The following is a 25,764-nucleotide window of genomic DNA, read 5'->3' as shown; positions in this document are numbered from 1 at the left end:
GCAGAAAAATAATGGATGTTTGAAATACCTGTGGCTTTGAACGCCCCCCCCCCGACATAACAGAGTTGCTGATCTTCAAGACGACACAGGAAGTGATGTTTGACAACCATCGTGGGATTATCAACTATTGAGAACGAGACTTCACGGCCAGAAAGTCAGGAAGTAAATATTGTGAGAAAGGAAATCTTTAAGCCTCCTGGCCATCTCTACAATTAAAAACCATAGAGAAATAGTGGCGGCCATTAAAGCAGGGTCAAAGGTTTTAAACTTTTTAAAATAGAACGGGACTTCAAAAATTTATAAAACCAGCAGGAATCATCCCCAAAAGGTGAAATATTTTGGATTATATGTTTAAAGATAAAATTTAAGAACTTTTTGAAAATGGAAAACCTTTTTAAAAAGGGGCTTGGAAAAGTCGCGTCCACCATTTTGGAAATTATAAGAACTTTAAAAATTAATATCTCGAGTTACAAAGCTCAGAGGACGGTGATTTTGGGTTTGCTGAAAAGGGCATGCTCTGATCTATAGAACTATGCTATTGATTTGCTGATCTGTAAAGTCAACCTCAGACCCTATTTTGTGCAATGAGAGGATAGTGATGTCTGATCAAGTTGGGACCAAGGCTTACACGTTTGAGAGCAAGTTCTTTGGGGGAAGGAAAAATGGCTAAACAAGTTCAGGAACAACTGGATGCTATGGAGGCAAGATTGGTGAAGGTGATGAAAGAATTAATTGACAGCAAGAAACAATTAACTAAAGAAATAAATTCTAGTGCTGAAGAAGTCAAGAAAGATTAAAAAAGAGATTGATGATCTCAGGAAGGAGTCACAAGCAACAGCACAGAAGCCACAGAAGATAGAAGTGAGAGTCAAAGATCAAGATGCCTCTATTAAGAAGATGCAGGAGAAAGCAACACTACAAGACTGCAAGTTAATGGAAAACTTTATTTGTTTAAGAGGTGTACCTGAAAAAGAACAAGATGACTTAAAGAAGTATATTTCAACAATCATTGCTGAGTTTTGGGAGATGACCCTGATGTGACGAGACATTTGTATGACTATGTTTACAGGGTCAACTCAGAATTTGCTAGAAAGCGTACACTACCAAGGGATGTGGTAGTAAAATTTACTACAAGAGACATGGTGGGAAGGGTGTTAAGTCAACAATTTGAAAAAGCAATGGAAATGGATGAAAACAGAGTAAGAATAATGAAGGAGCTGCCAAGGAAGGTCATGAATGACAGAAGGCAGTTCAAGAAACTGACAGACAAGCTAAGGGAGAAGGGAATAAGATACAGATAGATTTTACCTGAAGGTCTTAGCTTTGAGTATAAGAGACTGAGAATTATAATAATAGATACTCAAGGCATGGAAAGGTTTTTTGCAGACAATAAAAAATTTGGAGATACAGAATAATTGAAGAATCACTATGGATTACAAATTAATTTCTTGGAATGTAAATGGACTAAATTCATCCCCCCCCCCCAAAAAGCAACGTTTCATTGGATTAAAAAACAAAAATGTAATATAGTGTGTCTACAAGAAGTACATATTAAACGGATTATAAATTTTTATGGAACAAATTTTTGGGTGAAGAATTTTTGCTAAGGGCTTCAGTTTCTCATTTTCAACTAACTAGACCATACTCTTTCAAAAGAGTATAGTTTCCTCCAAAAAGCAGTGTAACTAGGCCAGAACAGCTTCCATTTATAAGAGAAAAGGGTGTGTGTGCATCTGACCTTCAGTTACTGAAGGCCAGTGCATTTTTACATTCCATAGGTTGAACCCCAGCTTTTCTCTTGTCATAGAGGACACCTGATTTTTAGTTTACAAGGAAATCTTGTTTTGTCCTATACTCTAGTCAGGAGAAGTTTAACAAAGAGCACATCAGTGCTTCTAAAAAGGTTTGCCTTCATCTCAAGGTTACTTTTTAAAAACTGTAGCCAGGAAGAGGCAGGTCCACCTAGTTTCCTTACCAGACTAAAACAACACAAGGTTAGGGACGTATAAAAACCAGAGTTTTGGTGAGAGGGTTTTAAAAAAGGAGTCAGGCTCAGTTTGGTTCAGGGTACAATTGGGGTGCAACCCTAGCTCACCTACACATGGTGCACCCTGGGTAATGCCAAAGAGCCCTTCAATGGCTTACCTCTTTTCTCCAAGGCTGGGGACAAAGGGTAGTAATAGGGGAGCAATCATCCCAGAGGCACCCATTTATATGCGGTGTGCCCCAGAGGGCAGTTCTCTCCCCGATGTTGTTCAACATTTATATGCACCTCCTTGCCCAGATTGTCCAGAGATATGAGCTGGGTTGCCGTCAATATCTGGATGACACCCAGCTCTATCTATTGATGGGAGGCCAGTTTGGCTGTGTCCTGGAAGATCTGGACCTGGCATTGCAAGCCATGGTGAAATGGCTCAGGCAGAGTCAACTGAAATTGAACCCAGAGAATATGGAGGTCCTGCACCTAAGTCACGGTGACCTGGGAAGGGAGATCCTTCTACTGACCTTTGGTGGGGTGCCTTTGGTGCCAGCATCTAGGGTCAAGAGTTTGGGGGTGCTCCTGGAGCCTTCGCTGATAATGGAGCCCAGGTAGCAGCCACTGCCAATTCTGCATTTTACCATCTCAGGCAGATAAGGCAGTTGGTACCATACCCAGAGTACAGTGACTTAGCAACAGTGATCCATGTGACAGACACCTTGAGAATAGACTACTGTAACACCCGCTACATGGGGCTGCCCTTGAATCAAATTCGAAAGCTGCAACTGGTGCAAAATGCAGCAGCCAGGTTATTGTTGGAGCCACCTTTATGGGAGCACATCTAACCTGTGCTGGAAACATTGCACTGGTTGCCTATGGCATTCTGGATGCATTTCAAGGTGTTGGTCATAACCTTTAAAGCCCTATATGGCCTGTGACCTGTCTATCTTTGGGACTGCCTTTCCCCATATGTGCCCCAGAGAGCACTACATTTGGGTTTGCAGCATTTTTTATGATCCCCGGGCCAAAAGAAGGTTGTCTGTCCATAACCAGCTCCTGTTTGGTGGAACACCCTTCCCAAAAACATCAGGGCCCTGTGGGACCTGCCACAGTTCCACAGGGCCTGCAAGACTGAATTGTTCAGACTTGCTTTCAGCAACAGACTTGCTTTCAGCCTACCATCCCACAGCATATGGATTGTCAGAGCTCTAAATAATAACTAGAAACACCAATGAACGTAGTGCTAAATAATAAGTAGTAACATCGACATACATCTTGGACCCAGGGGAGGGCAGGATATAAAAGTGATAAAATAAAATAAATAGGGCACCATCACAGGTAAGAACAAAGTTAGAATCCATTGCCACATTTAAGATAAGCAAAGTTTTATTTAGTGTTCAGGTACTGGCTGGATATTAGGAAAAACTTTTTTTACAGTCAGAGTAGTTCAGAGGTGGAACCAGCTGCCTAGGAAGGTGGTGAGCTTCCCTTCATTGGGAGAGCCAGTTTGGTGTAGTGGTTAAGTGTGCGGACTCTTATCTGGGAGAACCGGGTTTGATTCCCCACTTCTCCACTTGCACCTGCTGAGATGGCTTTGGGTCAGCCATAGCTCTGGCAGAGGTTGTCCTTGAAAGGGCAGCTGCTGTGGGAGCCCTCTCCAGCCCCACCCACCTCACAGGGTGTCTGTTGTGGGGGAGGAAGGTAAAGGAGATTGTGAGCCGCTCTGAGACTCTTCGGAGTGGAGGGCGGGATATAAATCCAATATCTTCTATCTTCTTCTTCATTGGCAGTCTTCAAAATGTGGCTGGATGGTTATTTGTCAGAGATGCTTAAGGCTGATCCTGCATGGAGCAGGGGGTTGGCCACTGCATGGACCCTTTCAACTATGATTCTCTGATTCTATAACACATAGGTTGTGGGGTGGGGGTTGGTTGATTCTCAGGAAGAACCAGTTAGAATCAAGATGCATAATAAGACCTGAGTGCTCACTGAGTATAACTAAGATTGAAGCAAAGGAAGAATACAGCAGCATACAACTACAAACCTGAACACCTAAATGTGAGAGAATGATATTTAGAAGTGTGCCAATGGCACCTCAAGACAAGCAAAGATCAACGCTAAGTGGTATAAGCGACACCAGAGCTCTATGAGATTCAATGAAAAGGATGTGTCAGACAATGGAATATAACTGTGATGAAATGCTTAGCCTTACTGACTCCATCTTCTAACCCATGCTACTAACCCTGGGAACAGCCTTGCATATCAAAGTAAAGGCCCAGAATGTTACTAACAGTTAGTGTGAACATTCCTTTCTCTGAAACTAACAAAAGCTACCTTCCTTTGAAGATAAGCACCTCCAGGGATGACAGTTCACCCATCCCTGCGAAGCGGCAATAACAATGAGATAAGAAGGAATGACCATGTGAAACCTTGCACCTCGAACCAGTAATGTTTAGAAATGTGGGCTTTTGCAAAGTAACCTTTGATGTAGAATTCTTTAAGACATGTTCTAGTGTGCAACACTGTATCAGTTCCAATCTTTCTTTGTTGAGATGTTATGGACTCTCAAATAAAGCCTAAACTTTGTATCAACTCAAGGTCTGATTGATTTGAAGTTCCACTGTCTGACATTTTGGAAATGATCCCTATTTTAAGGGTTTATCCGCTCCAGCGACTTTTTAAGCCAGATGGCTGCAAAATTTCCGGATAACGGAGAACCTACTGAACCAGTGGAGGAGCCGAAGACCCCCCCACATTACGGGGGATCAGGGCACGGGAGGATACCCGTTGCACTTCCAGACAATTTTCGTCACCCCAAAACAGTGGAAGCCCCGCACCTCCACCACTCTAATGGACGAGGCACCGGGGCGCCACGAAAACATACTCGCGAGGCCAGATCCAGGCGACGGCAACCCAAAGCAAAGGGAAGCGGAGGAGGATCGCGGCCGGGGGGCCGATTCGGATGGGGAAAATGGGAACCCTCCGAGACGGGAAGAGAACCTCGAGCAGATAAGAAAAGAGATGAGAGGTTGGGTGAAAGACCTCCGAAACGAGATCCAAGCCAACACGGGACACATCGCCAGAGAAGTACAATGGCAGATTTATCAGTTACGGCCCCCACCGCCCTGCCGGCCCCGCCACCACCTGTGGGGCCGACCGCCCCGAGACCTTTAGGCCCAGGGCCTGGGGACTTGGGAAGAGGCAGAGGGCTGGATATCACGTTCGATGGCGACCCAGAAGAAGTGGAGTACTTCACGATCCAGGGCAACAGTTACATGCACTACTGGGGGAACACCTTCCCTGACGAGCCCAGCCGGGTAGACTACCTCGGATTGAAGCTGAAGGGGGCAGCTCGAAGATGGTACGTGAGTCTGTACGAGAGTCGGGCCCCCAAACTGACCAGTGTGGGGGGGTTCCTGCAAGCAATGCTACACCAGTATGAGGACCCCCTCCAAGAGATGTGAGCCCTCACTGCGCTACGTGACATGCAGCAAGGATTGAGAATGGTGAGAGAGTACACCGCGGATTTCAGGGCTCACTGCACGAAGATTCGAGGGTGGAGCGAGGCGATGAAGATCGAAGCTTACCAACAGGGCCTCAATGTGAGCTTTCTAGACCGGGCCTTCAATCAAGCCCACCTGACCACGCTGGAGGGGTGGGTGCAGCTGGCCAGGGAGATCGAAACTAACATGAAGTGCATAGCCCTGCAACGCCAACAGCAGCAAGGGGCGAAGGGGGGATGAGAGGCTTGGTCAGGGGCAAAACCCAAGGTGAAGAAGACACAGGCCCCGGGGGGAACCCCTAAGCCACCAGGGGCCTGAAAGTGTTACCGCTGCGGCAACCCGGGGCACTTGGCTGCGAACTGCCCAGAGAAACCTCGAGCCCCCCCAAACCCGAAGCTGATGGCAATGGGCCCAAAGAAGATGCCGGGGAAGCCCAAAGAGCCCAATCGGGGCAACACTGCCATGTCGGTGGTAATTGACAAGGATACTATAATTGCTGATGACCTGAGCGAAAAGGCCTGGGAGCCCGAGCCAGCGGGAAACGAGGATGACCTGTACTAAAAGGTGCCGGACGGTAGGTTGTAGAAATAACGGCACCATTATGGATGAGAATAACTGGGTCCCTACTTTTCATTTCCCTGACCCTATTAAACCCGAGACTTAAGAGGTTCATGCACGCCCGGGCCTTGATCTATTCGGGGTGCACCCGAGAGATCATAACTCAGTGACTGGTGGACGCTCTGGGGTTGGCACGGATGACTCTCCCCCACCCGATCCAGTTCTAGCAAATGGACGGGTCTGCAATGAGGGGGGAGCCATGTACGGAGGAGACCCAGGGGCTGTTGGTGGGGATCAAAGAACATTGGGAGGTTGAAGTATTCATCATTGCTCCATCCTCCTTCTTTGATGTGGTATTGAGGGTGGGCTGGCTTGCTAGGCACCAGCTGGACATACAGTGGGGTGTGCAAACCATAGACTTTATGGACCGACGGTGCGCGCACCACCACTGGCTAGGAAAATGGGGGCCAACCCCACCACCTAGGAATGAGACTATGTGCATGTCAGTAGAGGAGGTCTGCTCCATACCTAAAGAGTACCGGGACTTGTGGAGGGTGTTTAGCGAGGAGGAAGCCAACGAGCTGCCATCTCACCGCAGCACCAACTGCGTGATTGAACTAATTCTGGGCCAGGAGCTCCCAAAAGCAAAACTGTACTCCATGCGGTGGGCGGAGAAAGCGGAATTGTGAAAGTTTATTGACAAGAACCTAAAGAGGGGCTTTATTAGACCGGCCACGGTCCCTCATGCTCCCCTGGTCCTCTTCTGGAAGAAGAAGGACGGGAGCCTTAGGCTTTGCACGGATTTTCGTGGGATAAATGGGATTTCAATGTCAAACGCCTACCCCATTCCCCTGATCAAAGACTTACTAAGCACAGTGTCGGAGGGGTCCATCTTCACCAAGCTGGACCTAAGAGATGCCTACTTCAGAGTGAGGATCAAGGAGGGGGACAAATAGAAAATGGCATTCAACACGCCAATGGGGCAGTTCGAACACTTAGTGATGCCGTTTGGACTTCAAGGGGCCCCTGGGGTGTTTATGAACTTTATTAACGAAGTGCTCAGAGAGTACCTGTACAAGGGGGTGGTAGTGTACCTGGATGACATCATTATCTATTTCAAAGATCTACCCAGCCACGTGCAACTGGTCAGGAAAGTGCTATCTACCTTGTATGAGCACAAACTGTATGTGAAGTTATCTAAATGCGAGTTCCACCAGATGGAACTGGATTATCTGGGGTTCCATGTGTCGGGGAAGGGTTTGGCTATGGACCCAGCCAAGATACAGGCAGTACTGGACGGAACCCCCAAGGACACGTAGACAATTACAATCCTTTCTCAGTTTCGCAAATTTCTACAGGGGGTTCATTCAGGGATTTGCCCAGGTGATGTTGCCCCTGACCGACCTACTTAAGACTAAGGGAAGAGGGCCAGAAGCTAAAAAGCCCAGGGCCAAATTACAATGGTCACTGAAGTGCCAAAGGGCATTTGAGGAAATAAGAGACTATTCACGAGTGAGCCTGTCCTAGCCCACCCAGACGAGCTCAAGCCCTTTGTGGTCCAGTGCGATGCCTCTGATGTGGCCGTCGGGGCCATATTAATGCAGAAAGATGAGGAGGGAAGGTTAAGACCATGCGCCTATATCTCCCGGAAGTTCTCCCAAGAACAACGTAACTGGTCGGTCTGGGACAAAGAAGTGTTCACGGTTACGTTTGCTCTAAAGACCTGGCGGTCGTGGCTGGAGGGGGCGAGGGTTCCCTTCAAGATATGGACTGGCCATAAGAACCTAGAAGCCCTCACCGGTCGGCGGAAATTAACCACCAAACAGATTCAGTGGGCCGGCTTCTTTGCCAAATTTGACTTTACCCTGAGACACATCCTGGGGGCAAAGAACTTTTTAGCCGATGCTCTATCCCGGCTTCCTCAGCACGAAAGCCAGAAAGACGAAGTCATAGACTGATTCCCCCGTCAGCGGTGGCCAGGGCGGTGACTACTCGCTCCAGGAAAAGACCAAAAACCCTAGAGTCGTGGGGGGGCAGCAAACTAATCAAAGAGACTGAGAGAGAGGGTGAGCAAAGACCAGATGGCATCGTTAAAGGAGAGGGGGGGGTTGGTACTATGAGGGGAAAATGTATGTGCCCAAGACCCTCCGCAAAGAAGTCCTGCAACACTGCCACAGCAGCAAATTAGCAGGGCATTTTGGGTATGTGAAAACACTGCACTTGGTAAACCCGCAGTTTTGGTGGCTGAAAATGAAAAAAAGACATTTGCGAGTTTGTGAGCTCCTGCCCAGTTTGTATCATGGCAAAAAAGAGAGGAGGTAAAACACCCGGCCTCCTTCAGCCAACACCAACCGCTACACGGCCTTGGTCGGTAATGTCAATGGACTTTATAGTAGGGATCCCAATGTCTCAAGGCAAGACTGTGATTTTAGTAGTTGTGAACACTTTCTCTAAGCAGGCGCATTTTATTCGTTGCAAACAACTTCCCTCGTCTAAAAAGTTAGCATACTTATTTTTCCAACATGTTGTTAAACTACATTCATTTCCGGACAAGGTCATTAAGCGACCGCAGGCCACAGTTCGTTGCCAACTTCTGGTGGGAGTTTTGTAAAGTAGCAGGTAAAGAGCAAGGTCTGAGTTCCGGGTACCACCTGCAGACGGATGGACAGACGGAACGCGTGAACGCTCTTCTGGAACAATACCTGAGGTGCTATGTGAACTATCAACAAACTAATTGGGTTGAATTATTGCCTTTTGCCGAGTATGGGTACAATAATAGTTTGCACAGCTCCACCAAAGCAACACCATTTCAAATAGTGCATGGCTACGAAGGAAAACCTTTCCCACTGCTGCCCAGCTGCAAAGAAACAGCGCCACCTACCTCCTGCCAGCATTGGTGGGAAGAAATAAGAAAAGGGTGGGCAGTCATCCAAGAAAATTTAGAAATGGCAAAGAGAGACTATAAAGCCCACTTTGACAAAAAACATTCCCCGGAATGGGACTTTAAAGCAGGGGAGACTGTATTTTTATCCACCAGGAACTTGCTTTTACCCCAAACTTGCCGGAAACTAGCGTATAAATACTGGGGGCCATTCAAGATCAAACGAGTAATCAATAAAGTGACTGTAGAATTAGAGCTACCTAAAATGTTTAGTAAAATTCACCCTGTTTTTCATTGTAGCCTTCTCCGACGAGACCCTGGGGTTACATCATGGCACCCCCGCCCTCCAGAGCCTCAACCTATTCAAGTGAAGGGTCAGAGTCACCATGAGGTGCAGGAGGTGCTAGATGCCAAAATGAAAAGGGGGGTGCTACACTACTTGGTGCATTGGAAATACTTTCCCCCAAGTTGTGATGGGTGGGTCAAATCATCAGACCTCCGCGCTCCTGTGCTTCTCAAAAGATTTTACCTACTGCACCCAGACAAACCCCGAGCAAGAGCTTAGGGGGGGCAGTATGTCAGACAATGGAATATAACTGTGATGAAATGCTTAGCCTTACTGACTCCATCTTCTAACCCATGCTACTAACCCTGGGAACAGCCTTGCATATCAAAGTAAAGGCCCAGAATGTTACTAACAGTTAGTGTGAACATGCCTTTCCCTGAAACTAACAAAAGCTACCTTCCTTTGAAGATAAGCGCCTCCAGGGATGGCAGTTCACCCATCCCTGCGAAGCGGCAATAACAATGAGATAAGAAGAAATGACCATGTGAAACCTTGCACCTCGAACCAGTAATGTTCAGAAATGTGGGCTTTTGCATAGTAATCTTTGATGTAGAATTCTTTAAGACATGCTCTAGTATGCAACACTGTATCAGTTCCAATCTTTCTTCGTTCAGATGTTAGGGACTCTCGAATAAAGCCTAAACTTTGTATCAGCTCAAGGTCTGGTTGATTTGAAGTTCCACTGTCTGACAGGATGTCCCCTCATACTACATAAGGGTGGAGGGATTTGTTATCAAAAATCTAGATGCCAAAGTGACAGGGTGTTAACTACAGCTAGAAGTGGATAAACATATTAAACAAGAGCAAAAAACCTGCAATTTTGGATTTAGAACAAGTACTGATGGGGTTAATAACATGCCTGAGAACTACGTTTGACTGCAGTGGCACCTTTAAGACCAACATAGTCTGTTTTCTGTGAAAAGCTGAGAACTAAGCAACTTAGTTATTAATTGTTATGTCTACTGAGATAGGAAGCCAATATCTTTGTTATGTTCTGGGGGTTCCATTGTGTAGACTGTTCTCTTGGTTTTGTTATGATAGAAAAAGAATGTTTCTCTCATTGGGAATGTGCCATGCCAGGACCAAGATGTAAGATAAGTATGGTGCATAAGTATACTTGCCTTTAAAAGAAGAGCAGATGTGATATTTGCATGCCACTTGGCATGTCAGCCAAGGTTCCCCTTGAACAGCCTTAATTTTTCATCAGCTTCTTTACAAACCCAAGTGCCCTGGTTTCCAAGAATTTTTTTTTTCAGTGACAAACAAGATATGGAGTGTTGAGGGATTCTACAGAGGTATTTCTTCTGTGGGGCTGTGGTTCAGTTGGCAGATGCTTCACATACAGGAAGTCCATGCCCCATCTCTGCTTCATGGCAATGCACTCGCTCTGTGCAGTAGTCCTTGCAGAGAGCCACCACCCTGATTTTTGAATGAGATTCTCTAGTTTGAGCTAATGTACTGTTTGTGCCAATGACAGTAGCATGGTGGCACTGATTCTGCTTGGTGACATGGCACTGCCTGTGGGGAAAAGGCCTCTGCAAATTTGGGGGTTCTCCCTCAAACTCTCTGCTCCCCAGAGTCACTATTCCCACTGTTATTACAGAGGGAAAAGTGACGGATTGCTTTCCCCCCACCATTGGGTACTCCTAGAACGGGAACCCCTGATCCAATCTTTTTGGGACTTGGTTCTTTTGTGGGAGAGACCCATGCAGCTGCCCTGCAAGTTTGGTGCCTCTACCTCAGTCCTCCTTCCCTCCAGCTGCCTTTCATTATATCCTATTTTGCCATTGACTTCAGTGGCCCATAGGGTATATTGGGGCCATATATTCAGGAATAGCCAAATATTTCCCAAATCAGATTAGGAGATTTTAGGGGATAATCTACTATTAGGAGATATATGCCCCCCTAAATTTTTAAACCCCAAATACCCCCAAATCTGAATCCTCCCCCAAAATTTGCACACCCCTAGCTGGCCATCCCTCAATGCTTATGTTTTACCTGCATATCCCAGCGTGCTCCTTCCATGAACAATCCATGGATGTATGCTCCTTCCCGTGGTGGGCTGGAAAAATCTTCACGATTTCTTTTGGTCACATCACATTGTAGGGTCATTTTGTCCAGCGGCCACTCATTCTTTCGTGCCATGGACTGCATTATGGCTGTCAAGAAAGACTGTGGATTGAAAAAGCCTGCCAACCACACCACAGATGGTAGCATGAAGTCCCCTGTCCATGTCTCTAGCTCCTTGATACGACTGAGAAGGTCAGCAAACCAGCCACAGAGACCAGCCATGGAAGGATAAGCCCTCCTGGTCCATGACTCAGGTACTGTATCTAAGAAGATGTCATGTTGTAGAGACTCCATATCACTGGTCATAGTTAATTCACCCTGTAAAAATGTCAGGAAAAAAGAGCATGAGTTACAAAACAGTGGTCTCAGGTGACACAATGAAATGTAGTGGATCTGTAAAAATGGAATATGGATCAGTCTTGATGCCTCATTTAGAAGAGTGTGCTGTGGATCAAAGTATTTGAATCATTTTTATCCAATGCATTCAGTCAATACAAGGTTCTCAATGCAACTTACAGCAAAATTTTTAGAACATACAATACATTAAAAATATTTTTTCATATATATATTTTCAAAAATATATTTTCTTCAAGTGGTCATCTGTCCAAACCAGCACATGGTTCCAAGAGTTTGTTTGCCATCCTGTAGCTAACAGTATGGGTTTTTTAGTCAAAACATAATATGTGGTAAACTATTGAAAATTGCACAGTTCCTCCTCTTGCTTATCTCTGCACATAATTCCTGAGCCCAAATAGCCTAGAGGACTATAGGAATGCTGTAAAACAGAACAGGGGACTAACAAAAAAAAGAACCTTAAGGAAGGATAGAGGGTTGGAGGGAAAGGGCAGAAGAAACAGAGAACCTAAGCACAAGATGGACTGTGTATGAGTGACAGAAAGGAAGTGGACAGGCTAAATATCAGATCAATTGCTATGAGGTCTCTAGTCTAGAACCCAGCAACCAGTTGTGTCTTCTACTGTCATTGCTGGGGACCATCACAATTGTCACTTCATTGCCACTTTTGAACTAATGGAATGAAGGCAAAGAGGGGTGGGCGGTGGCAACAGAAGCAAGGAACACAGGGATAGGGCATGTGGTTGCCATTTCTACCTGTTTCCATGCTACTTGTTCCTGCTTTTGCACTGGGGACACCATACCCCACTCCTATGTAGATAAAAAAACAGGGGTGTTGACCTGTAACTAATGATCTTCAAGTGGTCATCTATCCAAACTGGCACATGGTTCCAAGAGTTTGTTTGCCAGATGTAGCTGACAGTATATTTACCCTCTCATCCTACCCATAAAAGACTGATATTCCTGGGAGAAAGTCTATGACCTATTAGGGAAGAAAAGCAGTGGCTACTTTGGAAAAAAAAAGGAAGAGGGCAATCACTGCCCCCTGGCAGAATCTTAAGAGTGTTATTGTTGTGTCTTGCATTTCAGTCCCAAAATTACAACACAGCGGACGCTACGGAGGTGACCCGTGGAAGTCCACTGGTCCCTCGATGTAGCTCCGCAAATACCCTCCGCCAATCAAGATCTGTGGTGGGAAGTTTAACTGGCCAGGATTGGACCTGGCCAGACTAAGGGTTGTTCCGGGGTATGTATATAATCGGGACCCGGCCCACGTTGCCTTGCCTTGTGATATACTCGCTAATAAAGCATGTTGCCTTCAACACGTCTCGTCACTCAGTACATTACAGTGGTGACGAAGGTGGGATTCTAGCCAGGTAACTCCCCAAGCGGGACTTCGCTGACCTGGCTGGAGACGAGGAAGGCACGCATTCGAGGGAGACGAAAGTGCCCGCCGTCACCATGGCTAACCCAAGTGGGATGACAGGCCACCTTGCAGAGTTTGACCCTGCCAACCCAGATAGGTGGGAGGCCACACGGTGTGGGTCGCCTGCTACCTACTAGCAAACATGATTACAGACAACAGCTGTAAGAGAGACGTGCTCCTGAGTGTCTGCGGGGAGGCCACATTCGAGATCGCAAAGGATCTCTCGGCCCCTACGAAGATCACGGAGAAAACATACAAGGAGATAGTCAGACTCCTGACCGGGCACTTCTTGCCCCAGCCTTCCATCATCGCCCGCCGATTCCTCTTCCACAAGAGGGATCAAGGGGCCGGAGAGACAGCCGCCGTCTACCTGGCCGCCCTCTGCCAAATCGCAGGGAACTGCAGCTTCGACAAGCTAGATGAAGCCCTGAGGGATCGCTTCATCTGGGGCCTCCGAAACGAAAGATTGCAGCAAAAGCTTTTCGCAAAGGAAGAGCTCACCCTCCAACTCGCCTTCAAAGAAGCCACCGCATTCGAGAGAGCAACCAAAGCTTACAACAACCTGCGAGCGGCAGTCGTCCACCAGGAGGAGATGGCACCGGGCAACCCAGAAGAGGAGGAGGCAAACCAGCTATGTTGCCAACCAGGAATGGGGCTGAGAGCACCCACGCGGCCATGAGTGACAGAGAGACCAGCCAACACCCAGTGCGCCAGCTGTGGGGATCCACACTAGCGCCGGGACTGCCCTTACTGCAATGTGGACTGCAGGAACTGTGGAAGAGTGGGTCACATAGTGTGGGCTTGCCGGGCTAAGGCCACCCGCAGACGCCAGTCCACCAACCACGACTCGGCAGATGCCTACTCGACTGCATCAACTAGCTGCAGGTAATGAACTTGCCGCTCACCACCCCAGATAAGGTCAGGATGTTGGTCCTAGTCAAGGGCGCTCCATGCCTAATAGAGCTGGACTCAGACTCCTCCATCTCCATAATTTCAGAGGAGTCTCTAAGAAAACTTTGCCCCCGTGGCCGGCCCTGGCTGTGACCGGCAGACTTCATACTGCGGGACTTCCAAAAAAACCCTTTACAGATTTTGGGTTGGGCCACTGTAAGGGTAGAGGGCAAGCTGGACATTCTCATGGTCAAACGCCAGCTCACCACATTACTGGGGCTGGCCTGGTTTCAACCGCTGGGTATTCAAATAGTGGGGGTGCAGCAGATGTGAACACAAAATTTCAAGCACGTGTGCCGGGAATTCCCGGAAGTGTTTGATGGGTCCCTGGGGTGCTACAAGGGGCCTCCCATCACCTTACCCCTCGATCCCCACATGAGGCTGATAAGGCTGAAGGCCGGCGAGTTCCGTTCGCTCTTAAACCAAAAACAGAAGCGGAGCTGGACTGCCTCACGGCCCAGGGAGCGCTAGAACCGGTATCCTATGCTGCATGGGAAACACCCATAGTCACTCCAGTAAAGCCGAATGGAGATGTGGCATATGCGCTGATTACAAGTGCACAATAAATAAGGCACTTCAGGACAACCCATACCCCGTTCCAGTGGTCAGCCACGTACTGGCAGCCCTAGCAGGCTCTAAGGTTTTTGGGAAACTGGACTTGGCCCAGGCGTACCAGCAACTCCCGCTGGATGCCGAGACAGCAGAAGCCCAGACCATTGTGACTCACAGGGGAGCTAGGGCCACGGGTAGAGACTGCATCCTCACACGCGTTTTAGACTGGGTGGGAAGGGGGTGGCCCATGGGCAAACTAGACGTAGAATTCAGGGCATTCGCATCACACAGAGAACTGTCCATGCACAAGGGGTGCCTTCTCTGGGGTAGCAGGGTGGTGGTTCCCCCCCGCCCCCACTGCAGAAGCAAGTGCTGGAAGCCCTACACAAAACACACCCGGGGATAGTGCATATGAAGGCCCTGGCACGTAGCTATGTATGGTGGCCGGGGATGGACGAGGAGATAGAAGGGTGGGTTCGAAGGTGCCAACCCTGCCAAGAGTCCCGACCTGCTCCGCCCAGTGCCCCTGTCCACCACTGGGAGTCCAACAGGAGGCTGTGGTCCTGGTTACACCTAGACTTTGCGGGGCCATACCAGGGCCAAATATTTTTTTATCTTAGTCGATGCATACACCAAGTGGTTGGAAGTGATTCCCGTAGCTTCAACCTCCACCGCGGTGGCGGTCAGAGCCTTGCGAAGGGTCTTTTACACTCATGGGATTCCCGAGACCCTCGTCACGGACAATGTGACCGCTTTCACCTCCTGGGAATTCCAGGAGTTCTTGAATCAGTACCACATCCAGCACATTCAGTCTGCCCCTTTCCATCCAGCCACCAATGGCCAAGCAGAGCGCATGGTACGCGCCACTAAAGAGGCCCTGGGTCGCATTCTATAGGGAGATTGGGATCACCGCCTGGAAGCCTTCCTATTTGATAACAGAATCACCCCCAACCCTGTCACCGGGTTAAGCCCTGCCAAGTTACTAATGGGGAGGAAGTTGATCACGAGGCTAGATAGGTTGCATCCTATCCGGGCTACAGACCTCCGCAGTTCCCCCGAAACCAGGGAAGCCACTAGGGAATTCTTTCCAGGGGATCCGGTATACATAAAGAACTTTGCAAGCAGGCCGAAGTGGTTAGCTGCCCAGGTGCTGCAGGTCACCGGGTCCCACTCCTACAAGGTCTCGTCAGAGGGGGGCCAGATCATAAGGAGGCATATTGACCAGCTGCGCCGTCGCACATTGCTGGAAGAACTGACAGCAATCGGGGGAGCAAGAAGTGGGGGAGTACTAACAGCAACACCCCCAGAAGCTGCCCAGCCTATGCTGGCCGCACCGGCTATGCAGGCGGAAGAGCACCACAGAGGAGGGAGCACCCCCCCCCCCCGAGAGGAGATTCCGGAACAGCAACAGGCGATGGACAGCCCTTTTCCAGCATCACCCCACCATGAGGAACCAGCCGCCACGCCACACAGCGGCCGCTCCAACTCCCCAAATAACCCCAAGGAGGTCGACCCGGGAACGCAGGGCACCAGCCTATTTGAAAGACTTTGTGTCTTGAACTAGGGGGGGAGGAGTGTTGTGTCTTGCATTTCAGTCCTGAAATTACAACTCAGTGGATGCTACGGAGGTGACCAGTGGAAGTCCACTGGTCCCCGGATGTAGCTCCGCAAATACGTTCCGCCAATCAAGATCTGTGGCAGGAAGTTTAACTGGCCAGGATTGGACCTGGCCAGACTGAGGGTTGTTCCGGGTATGTATATAATCGGGACCTGGCCCGCGTTGCCTTGCCTTGTGATGTACTCGCTAATAAAGCATGTTGCCTTCAACACGTCTCGTCATTCAGTACATTACAGTTATGCTCCAGGTTGCTGCTACTGAACTGAAAAAGAGCAAGCAGCTAAGGAACAAGAAAAAGCTGCTTATCTGGCAGAGCATTTTCCAACCCTGAAGCTCCCAAACTCCATGCAAGAACTGTAGGAACTGTGCAAAAAGATTCATGCTAAGATAGAGGAAGTAGATGAGGAAAGATGCAACACAGAGATGGAACTACAGAAAACTACCAAGGAGCTTGAAGATTTGGGCCGGAAACTGTTTTATCTAAGCTCAAGAGGCCACCCTTGAAGAGAGTCTGCATGTCAGCTGATGCTATGCTGCATGTTCTCCTGGGCTCCAGGCACAAAGTCTGCATGGATCTGAAGCTAACCTGAAGTCAAGAAAGAAGACACTGAAAAGGAGAAGGATCTGTGTGATGTGAGTGACTGGAGGAAGAACATTGAGGAGAAATCTGTCATGGAGGACAGGAAGATGAAGTTTGAAGGAGGCAAGTAAGAAATATACAGCTGTTCATTCAATCTCTACACCTGTCCAGTCCCAGTGCTCCTCTTCTACCTGTCCTGCCACCTAAATGTCAGGACACAGTTGCTTGAGAATATCTGTCTGGGAGCTCTTTGTCAGCCACAATCCCCTAGCAAGTTCCAAGGGATGCTGCCACAGTAAAGGATCACAAGTAAGCAGACTTAGTATTTTGAAATAAAGTTGTCTTTATTGGATACTTCAAGAGTTACTCCAGCAAGGCAGGTATTGGAACTAATGGAGATCAGCTCGAACTATTGGCATTTATCTTTCTACATCAAAGCAATAGTTTCTACCCCGATTCCCAAAACAAAAGCTTGTTTTGCATGTGAGACTTTTCCCAATGCTTCCCCCCCTTATCTTGTCCGTTGGTGGTTACAATTCCCAGAGGCAATGTCCTTGGGCCTCTGGAGAGGAGGTGAGAATTTGGCACATACTGTATGCTTCAAAGGGATCTTGGCAACCTTTGATATTCATGGGAAGCGGCCTCTACTCTTCCCCCCTCCCTCCTGGTTGTTCCCAGCTTCTATGTTAGTTAGCATTTCTATGCAGCATTGAGTATAATGAGTAACAGCATTTCTTAATATCATAAATGAACAGAGCCTGACACTAATTTTCTGTCAATGCTTCACTGTGCTGTTTTTATGTTGACTTTCCTCAGGCTATAATTGTTTTTCATAGAACAATCCACCCTACAGAACCTACCTGCAGCCCAACCCTTATTATTGCTGGAAGATAACCATTTGAAACTGCAAAATATCTTGAAAACGTTTTGCAGCAAAGTTAGTGGCATAAGCTTTAAAGTATTCAGTCATCCTTAAATCCTACAATTATGTAGGTTCAATTATGATGATGATGGCAGGCAGCCAGCAGCCACACCTAGACTGAGGTTCCTCTAATTGGGACAGTGATATCTGGTGTGTTGCTGCTGAGCTGAGAGAAGGAATGGTTCCCTTCCTCTCACAATCTGAGGCCCTCCCAAAGATCTTTCTCATTTGAGGTGTGACTCTGGCTCGCCTCCTTGTGGTGCACCCTGGGTAATGCCAAAGAGCTAGTCCAGTGAACCGTCCATTGCGCAAGGTAATTCTAAATACTTCTTGCTTTGCATGTCAGTCAGTGTCAGATACAGATGTGGAACTAGGTGTGGTCCACTGCTTTTTTTGTTTGAGACTTGTGTTGTTGGTGGCAGGGCTGGAGACTGAGTTGGCATGGTCAGACAGTGTGTTCTGTGGCAGGGAAGCTGGCATCTGGGTGAGAAACCCAGAACTGGCATGGTTGGTATGCTTGACCAAATCTCCTCATGCTCTTTGTGGCAGGGCTGGAGAGTTGGCATGGTCAGACAGTGTGCTCTGTGACAGGGAAGCTGCCATCTGGGTGAGAAACCCAGAACCAACATGGTTGGTGTGCTTGGCCAACTCTCCTCATGCTCTTTGTGGCAGGGCTTGATAGTTAGCATCCAGGTTTGCCACAGCCAGGCCATGGTCAGATTATGTTTTGTGTGGCAGTGAAGTTGTCAACTGGGTTTATTGGTGCAAGGCAGCATCCTCTACTGTGGCAGCATCCCTTGGAACTTGCGAGGGGATTGTGGCTGACATAGAGCTCCCAGACAGATATTCTCAAGCAACTGGAGTAGAGAAGGTGAATCCCAAGAAGAGTAATGGTGGGACATGCATGTTGGTAGATCTTTGTATTGGTTTCAGTTGTTTCAAATGTTTGCTCTTCAGATCGGTGAGGATTGAACCCAAGGATTGCTTGTTCTTGTCTTTCTTGGTCTGAGGTATAGAACTTAAGCCAAACAATGGAGCCAAACCTCCCTATTGTGAAGGGGGTATCGGTGGCATCAGATCATTGGACTGCACCATTTGAGGTTGAAAATATCTTTCCAGAAGAGATGTTTGAAGGTGCACCACTTGATTCCAAATACATCGTAAATATTGTTCTAAAACTGCATTCCCTTTTCCGTCTGTCTGTCCGTCTGTGGATGGTAAACTGAGCTCAACCCCTGTTCTATACCCATCAGTTTGCAAAACTCCCGCCAGAAGTTGGCAATGAATTGTGGGCCTCTGTCACTAATGATCTTATCAGAGAAGGAGTGGAGTTTCACAATATGGTGGAAAAACAAATAAGCTAGTCTCTTAGCTGTTGGCAGTTGCGCACAAGGAATGAAGGGCGTCTATTTGGAAAAGGTGTCCACTACTACCAGAATTACGGTCTTCCCTTGCGAGGCTGGTAGTTCGACTATGAAATCCATTGACACTACAGACCAAGGACGTGTGGCTGTTTCTAAAGGTTTCAATAACCCGGGGGGCTTTCCTCTCCTTTTCTTAGCCATTAAGCAAATAGGGCAAGAAGCCATGAATTCAGAGACGTCTTCAAGGTAGCTGTTTTACTTAAAAGGAACTTCAATAACAGATTGGAGAACAAAATAGGAGTCAAGTTGCACCTTTAAGACCAACTTAGTTTTATTCAGAATGTAAGCTTTCGTGTACTCTCTAAGCAAACTTCATCAGATGAGGAATCCGGAATGCAAACACTGACTACCAGCTACGTGTGGCTTTGCTCACTGTACCAGAGTCCTCATCTGATGAAGTCTGGTTAGAGAGTACATGAAAGCTTATGTTCTGAATAAAACTAAGTTGGTCTTAAGGGTGCAACTTGACTTCTATTTTCTACTACTACTTCAGACCAACACAGCTGACTACTTGGATCTATTTAGATTGGAGAGAGAAACTGCTGAATTACAAATTATTATGAAACCTCCCCAGGACTGAACAGGGATATTGGTTTTTTTATCTCATTACATATGCTAAACCCACTCTCAGTGAGTTTTAAACAATTTATTGGTAGCATATGGTTACAAAGCTTTTCTATTTCTTAATTTTTTTTTCTTTTTTCACATTAACCCATATGACATTTCCATCCCCCCTCCCTCCAATGTTGACTTCCCCGAGGTTATAAATTCAAATCCATACTAAAGGCACTTCTGACTGCACAAAGTTCCATATATATATTCTTACAACTAAAAAATTGTCCAATATTTCTTTACTTTCCAAGTTTTCTCCATATATCCTTTAAATTTTCTCCACTCCCTTTTGAATATCTCTAGATCATAGTCTCTTAGTGTTCTGGTTAATTTGTCCATTTCACACCACGATAAAACTTTCATGGTCCATTCCCATTTCTCTGGTATTTTTTCTTGCTTCCAAAGCTGCGCGTACAAAGTCCTAGCAGCTGATAACAGGTACCAAATTAAAGTCCTGTCTTCTTTTGGGTATTTTTCTAATTGTAATCCAAGTAAAAACGTCTCTGCAATTTTCTTAAAATCATAGCCCAAAATTTTGGTGATTTCTTGTTGTATCATCTTCCAGAATTCTTTCGCTTTTTCACATGTCCACCACATATGGAAGAAAGAACCTTCATGTTTTTTACATTTCCAACATCTATCCGACATTTTCTTACTTATCTTAGCCAATTTTTTCGGAGTCATATACCACCTATACATCATTTTAAAACAGTTCTCCTTAATGCTTTGACAAGTTGATATCTTCATTGAGTTCTTCCAGAGGTGCTCCCATGTTTCCATTTGTATTTCTCTATTCACATTAATTGCCCATTTGACCATTTGAGACTTTACTACTTCTTCTTCTGTAGACCATTTCAATAATAACTTATATACTTTTGATATCAATTTTTCATTGTCACCTAACAGGACCCTTTCCAGTTCTGTTTGTTCTCGTCTAATTCCCGCTGATTTTATGTCATTTTCCATCAAACTTTTAATTTGTTGCATTTGAAACCAGTCATAATTGTTATTTAACTCTTCTGAGGTTTTTAATTCAATTTTGTCTCCTTGAATCTTAAGCAGTTGGTTGTATGACATTTCTCTTTTTTCTTCAGAATCAGCTGTTATTTTTATTACTTCTGCTGGCACTATCCATAGTGGTTTTCTCTCGTCTCCGTATTTCTTGTATTTTATCCAAGTATTTAGTAATGTATTTCTAACATAGTGGTGAGAGAAAAAACCATCCATTTTATTCTTCCCATAGTACATGTATGCATGCCAGCCGAATCTGTTTCCGTGAGCTTCTAACCACAAAGGTTTTTTGTCTAACAGCATTATCCAATCTTTTATCCATGTCAAACAAACTGCATCGTGATATAGTCTTAGATCGGGAAGTTGAAAACCTCCTCTCTCTTTGGCATCCGTTAGGTTCTTCATCTTTATCCTTGGTTTCTTTCTGGCCCAAATGAAATCAGAAATTTTCCTTTGCCATTTGTTGAATTGTTTTGCTTCTTTTACAATCGGGATGGTTTGAAACAAATACATTATCCTTGGCAAAATATTCATTTTGATTGCAGCTATCCTGCCCAGTAAGGACAAGTTGAGTTAATTCCATTTCATCAAATCTTTGTCCATCTTACACCACAGTTTTTCATAATTGTTTTTGAATAAATCAATGTTCTTCGTTGTTATCTCTATTCCAAGGTACCTAACTTTGGTTGTAACTTCACAACCTGTCACCTTTTGTAGTTCTTTTGTTTTATTTGGTTGCATGTTTTTACAGAGGAATTTCGATTTCTCCTTATTTATGTATAATCCTGCTAGTTCTCCGTACTCTTTTATCTTAGCTAACAGCAGTGGTGACACTTGAACCGGATTCTCCATTATGAACACTATATCGTCTGCAAAAGCTTTGTATTTATAAAAGAATCTTCTAATTTTTAGACCTTCTATTTTTTCATCTTTTTGAATTTGTTGTAACAGAATTTCAAGAGTCATTATAAACAACAATGGTGATAGCGGGCATCCTTGCCTTGTTCCTTTACTCACTTTCAATTCTTTGGTAAGGTCTGCATTTATACACAATTTTGCATGCTGATCTGAGTATATTGCTCTTGTCATTTTTATAAATTGTTCTCCTAAATTAATTTTTTCCATTACCGCAAACATAAAGTCCCAATTTAAGTTGTCAAAGGCTTTCTCTGCGTCAACAAAAAATAAGGCCATTTCTTTTTCCGGGTGCTTTTCATAATATTCCACGACATTAATAACAGCTCTTACATTGTCCCTTATTTGTCTTTTAGGAAGAAATCCCGCTTGGTCTTTGTTTATAAAGTTGGTCAGGTATTGTTTCAGTCGCTCTGCTAAGATTCTTGTATAGATCTTATAGTCATTATTCAACAATGAGATTGGTCTATAATTTTTCACGTTTGTGCTATCTTTATCTTCTTTAGGAATCAAAGAGATTACAGCTTCCCTCCAGGTCTTTGGGATTTTCCCTTCTTCTCTTATCGTGTTTAACAACTTCAACAGTTTGGGTGTTAATTCATCCTTAAGAGATTTGTAAAATTTTGATGTAAATCCATCTGGCCCTGGAGCTTTACCCTCTTGCATTGCTTTTATTGCTGCTTCTATTTCAATTTTCTCTATTGGGTCATTTAATATCTTTTTCATATATTCCGTCAAAGGTGCCACCTGGATGTTTCGTAGATACTCTTCCACTTTTTCTTTACTTACGTTCACACCCTTGAATAAATTTGCATAGTATTTAAAGAATTCTCTTTTAATTCCTTCTTGATCCACTACTGTTTTCCCATTTGCCATGATTTTATTTATAGTCTTATTTTCTTTCTTTTTAATTGCCAGGCCAGGTATTTACCAGGTTTGTTTGCACTTTCAAACGATTTCTGTTTCAAATTTTTTAAATTCCATTCTAGTTCTTTATTCAGCAAATGTTTAACTTGGGATTGTAATATCGTAATTTCTTTTATTAATTTTTTCTTCCCTGGTCTTTTTTTTAAGTCCTTTTCTTTTTTATTTATTTCATTTTGCAGTGCTGACAGCCTTTCTTCTCTTGCTCTTTTGTCTTTATTATTCAATGTAATTAATATACCCCTCATTACTGCTTTATAAGTGTCCCATACTGTTTGATACTCCATATCATCCGTTTCATTTATTTGGAAGAATGCTGCAGTCTCCTTTTCTAAAAATGACACAGTGTCTTTATTTTGTAGTAAATCCTCATTAATTCTCCATCTTCTTGATTTTCTTTGCAATTTTGTGGACCAGCATATTGGATTATGGTCCGCCCAAACCTTTGGAAGAATCTCAATTTTTTTTGTTATGAGGCCCAAGCCTTGGGAACCCCACAACATGTCAATTCTGGAAAAAGAATTATGCCTTGCTGAGAAAAATGTATAGTCTCTTACCTCAGGGTTGAACTTTCTCCAAATGTCTTCTAGATTTTCCTGTTTAATCAACTCAAAGAAAGAATTGGGCAGCTTCCCTTCTTTATCATTCTTCTTTGGACTTGATCTGTCAAGGTTATTTTGTATTGTCCCATTAAAATCGCCCATCATCAATACCTGGTCATAGGTCTCTTCGTCCATTTGTCGATTTATGTCTTTAAAGAATTTGTCTTTCGCTCCATTGGGTGCATAAAGTCCTAGTAGTAACGTTTTTTTCGCCTCTATCATCACCTCAACAGCAATATATCTTCCTTCTTTATCTTTAAAGATTAATTTTGGGTCAAGTTGTTCTTTAATGTAAAAAACCACCCCTCTTTTCTTTTGCTCTGCTAGTGAAAAAAATTCCAACCCCAAATTTCTATTCCACAAAAATTTACTGTCCTTGCGTTGTATATGAACTTCCTGTAAACAAATTATATTACATTTTTGCTTTTTAATCCAATGAAATGTTCTCCTTCTTTTCTGTGGTGAATTTAGTCCATTTATATTCCAAGATAGTAATTTGTACTCCATTATGATGTTGGTTCTTTATTTTCTTCAAAAAAGCTATGCATCTCTTGTTCGCATCTTATTGTAATCCTTTTGCCATTTTGTTCAAATCCAAGACCCTCTGGTATTATCCATCTATATCTTGTGCCCTCTGCACGCAACTGATCGGTTAGCTTCTTGTACTTTTTCCTATCGCTGATCACTTCTCTTGGTAGCTCTTTCATTATTTTAACTCTGCTCCCTTCTATTGCCCAGGCTTTTTGGTACCCTTTCCTCAAGATTTTCTCTGCCACCTCTTTTGATCTTAATCTTATGACGATGTCTCTTGGCAGGCCTTTATTTTTCGCATAAACTGAGTTGACTCTATAGGCACCCTCCAACATACTCTTAAATCTGTCAGGGTCTTCTTCTATGTACTCAGTGATGATATCCACCATATAGCCTTTTAAATCTGTCTCTTCTTTTTCAGGTACCCCTCTTAGACGCACTTGTGACTCCAGCAACTTACAGTCGTGTATTATGACCTTTTCTTGGATTTTTAGCAAGGCAGAGGCCTGTGTATCCACTTTCATCTCTACCTCTTTCACTTTATTTTGAGTCTCTTCCTTAAAACTCTCTATCTCCTTCCTAAGGTCTCCAACTTCTTTTTTAATATCTTTTTTTATTGCCAAATGCAATTTGTCCATAGCTTTTAACATTTTTGCCTCCAGAGCGTCAAATTGAGACTGCATCTTGTCAAATGATTGGGCCCTTGCACGTGTTATTCTTTCTACTGACATATAAAAAATCACCAAACCTTAAAAAAATCCCCACATAAAGTTTGGCATCCAATCCAATAGCTTAGAGCCAGTTCTTTCAGATGAGACTAGTTTCGTTTTTCTCCCTTCTTCCTGAGCAAAGATATTGAATTTTAACAATTTTGACAGTTTTTCTCCCTTTTAAAATGGCAATCGTTATTTCTCTATGGTACAGTTCCAGCCTAGAGAGGTCTCTCTTCGTCTTTCTTGGTCTGAATCTTGGACTCAATTCCTTCCTAGTTCAAAGGTCGGGTGTCACAGCTCTTGTTATCCTTATAGGCTCTGATTTATTGTCCAGCCCCTTTTAGTTTCACTTCCTGTCACAGCTTAGACTGATCTCGTGTCTAATCTCGCAGTTTTTTGAGCTGCATGAAGAAACCGCAACCACAAAAATCCAAAATAATATGTCTTTACTCCAGATATCTTTGAAGGCAATTATTTTTACGGCGTTCAATTTTCACAAGCTGAATTCTTATCCAACTATGCCCCCACTCAGCTCAGTTCATTCAAGGTTCTGCAATTTATGGGCATATATACACGGCAACTCTCTTTTCTTTCTTCTGCGTCACCAGCCTCCGACTGCCAATTTTCACTCTTATCTTGAAGGTTTTTTTTTATTTTTTGCTGTTGTTCACTTCCAAAGCCACAGAGCTCAGCTTAACAAGGTAAAAGTTTTTTTTTTCCATTCAATTATGCTTTGCCTTCGTCTGTTGTTAATCCACTCAGTGTTTAAACTATATTCAAAGTCTCTCAGAGTGAAGATAAGAATGATAAGTGTACCTTTTAGATGTTCTCAACTCCCTCGGCTGTTATTTTCTTGCAATTAAAATCAGTCCTTCTAGAGTGCTTGGATTCCGACAGCCTTAAGTGACCGAAGTCACTTTAGAGTCACTGCAGACGATGGTTGACAATTTCCATTGCCGGACATCAAGAAATGAAGGAGTCAGCTTCCTGACTCTTCCCGTTCGATATCAACAGCATTAAAGGAAGATAAGTCGTCTTGGGTTAACCCTTGCCTAGGGTTAATGAGCATAGACCTTATCAGGGGTCTTTAATACCCTGAACAGTGACAATAAAATCCCCCTCTGTTAGGGAGCTGCAGACTGTCTTCCAGCCAAACAGGAAGTCGCTAAACCCACTCTCAGTGAGTATAGCTATACATCCACAGTATTCCAAAGTATTTCTCTTTTAGAATTGTGTATCAGAATAATGTTTTATATTGACATACACAAATAAGGGATATTGGCTATTTATCTC

At 44.8% G+C, this 25,764-nt stretch overlaps 1 protein-coding gene and 1 pseudogene across 1 annotated transcript in view; one reads left to right on the top strand and one right to left on the bottom strand.

Annotated features, from left to right (window-relative positions):
- Positions 1–25,764, bottom strand: part of DNAH9 (dynein axonemal heavy chain 9) — a 636,923-nt gene that overhangs the window by 33,940 nt on the left and 577,219 nt on the right. Inside the window, exon 69 of the mRNA XM_060238867.1 lies at positions 11,265–11,654. Within this exon, the coding sequence (XP_060094850.1) occupies positions 11,265–11,654 (390 nt within the window). The remainder of the gene's footprint in view (positions 1–11,264; positions 11,655–25,764) is intronic.
- LOC132573055 (troponin I, fast skeletal muscle-like) lies at positions 16,476–16,989 on the top strand (annotated as a pseudogene).

Source organism: Heteronotia binoei, chromosome 5 (assembly GCF_032191835.1).
Source record: "Heteronotia binoei isolate CCM8104 ecotype False Entrance Well chromosome 5, APGP_CSIRO_Hbin_v1, whole genome shotgun sequence".
Taxonomy (NCBI): domain Eukaryota; kingdom Metazoa; phylum Chordata; class Lepidosauria; order Squamata; family Gekkonidae; genus Heteronotia; species Heteronotia binoei.
The sequence above is the reverse complement of the archived record's forward strand: the minus strand, read 5'-3'. Positions and strand labels throughout refer to the sequence as shown.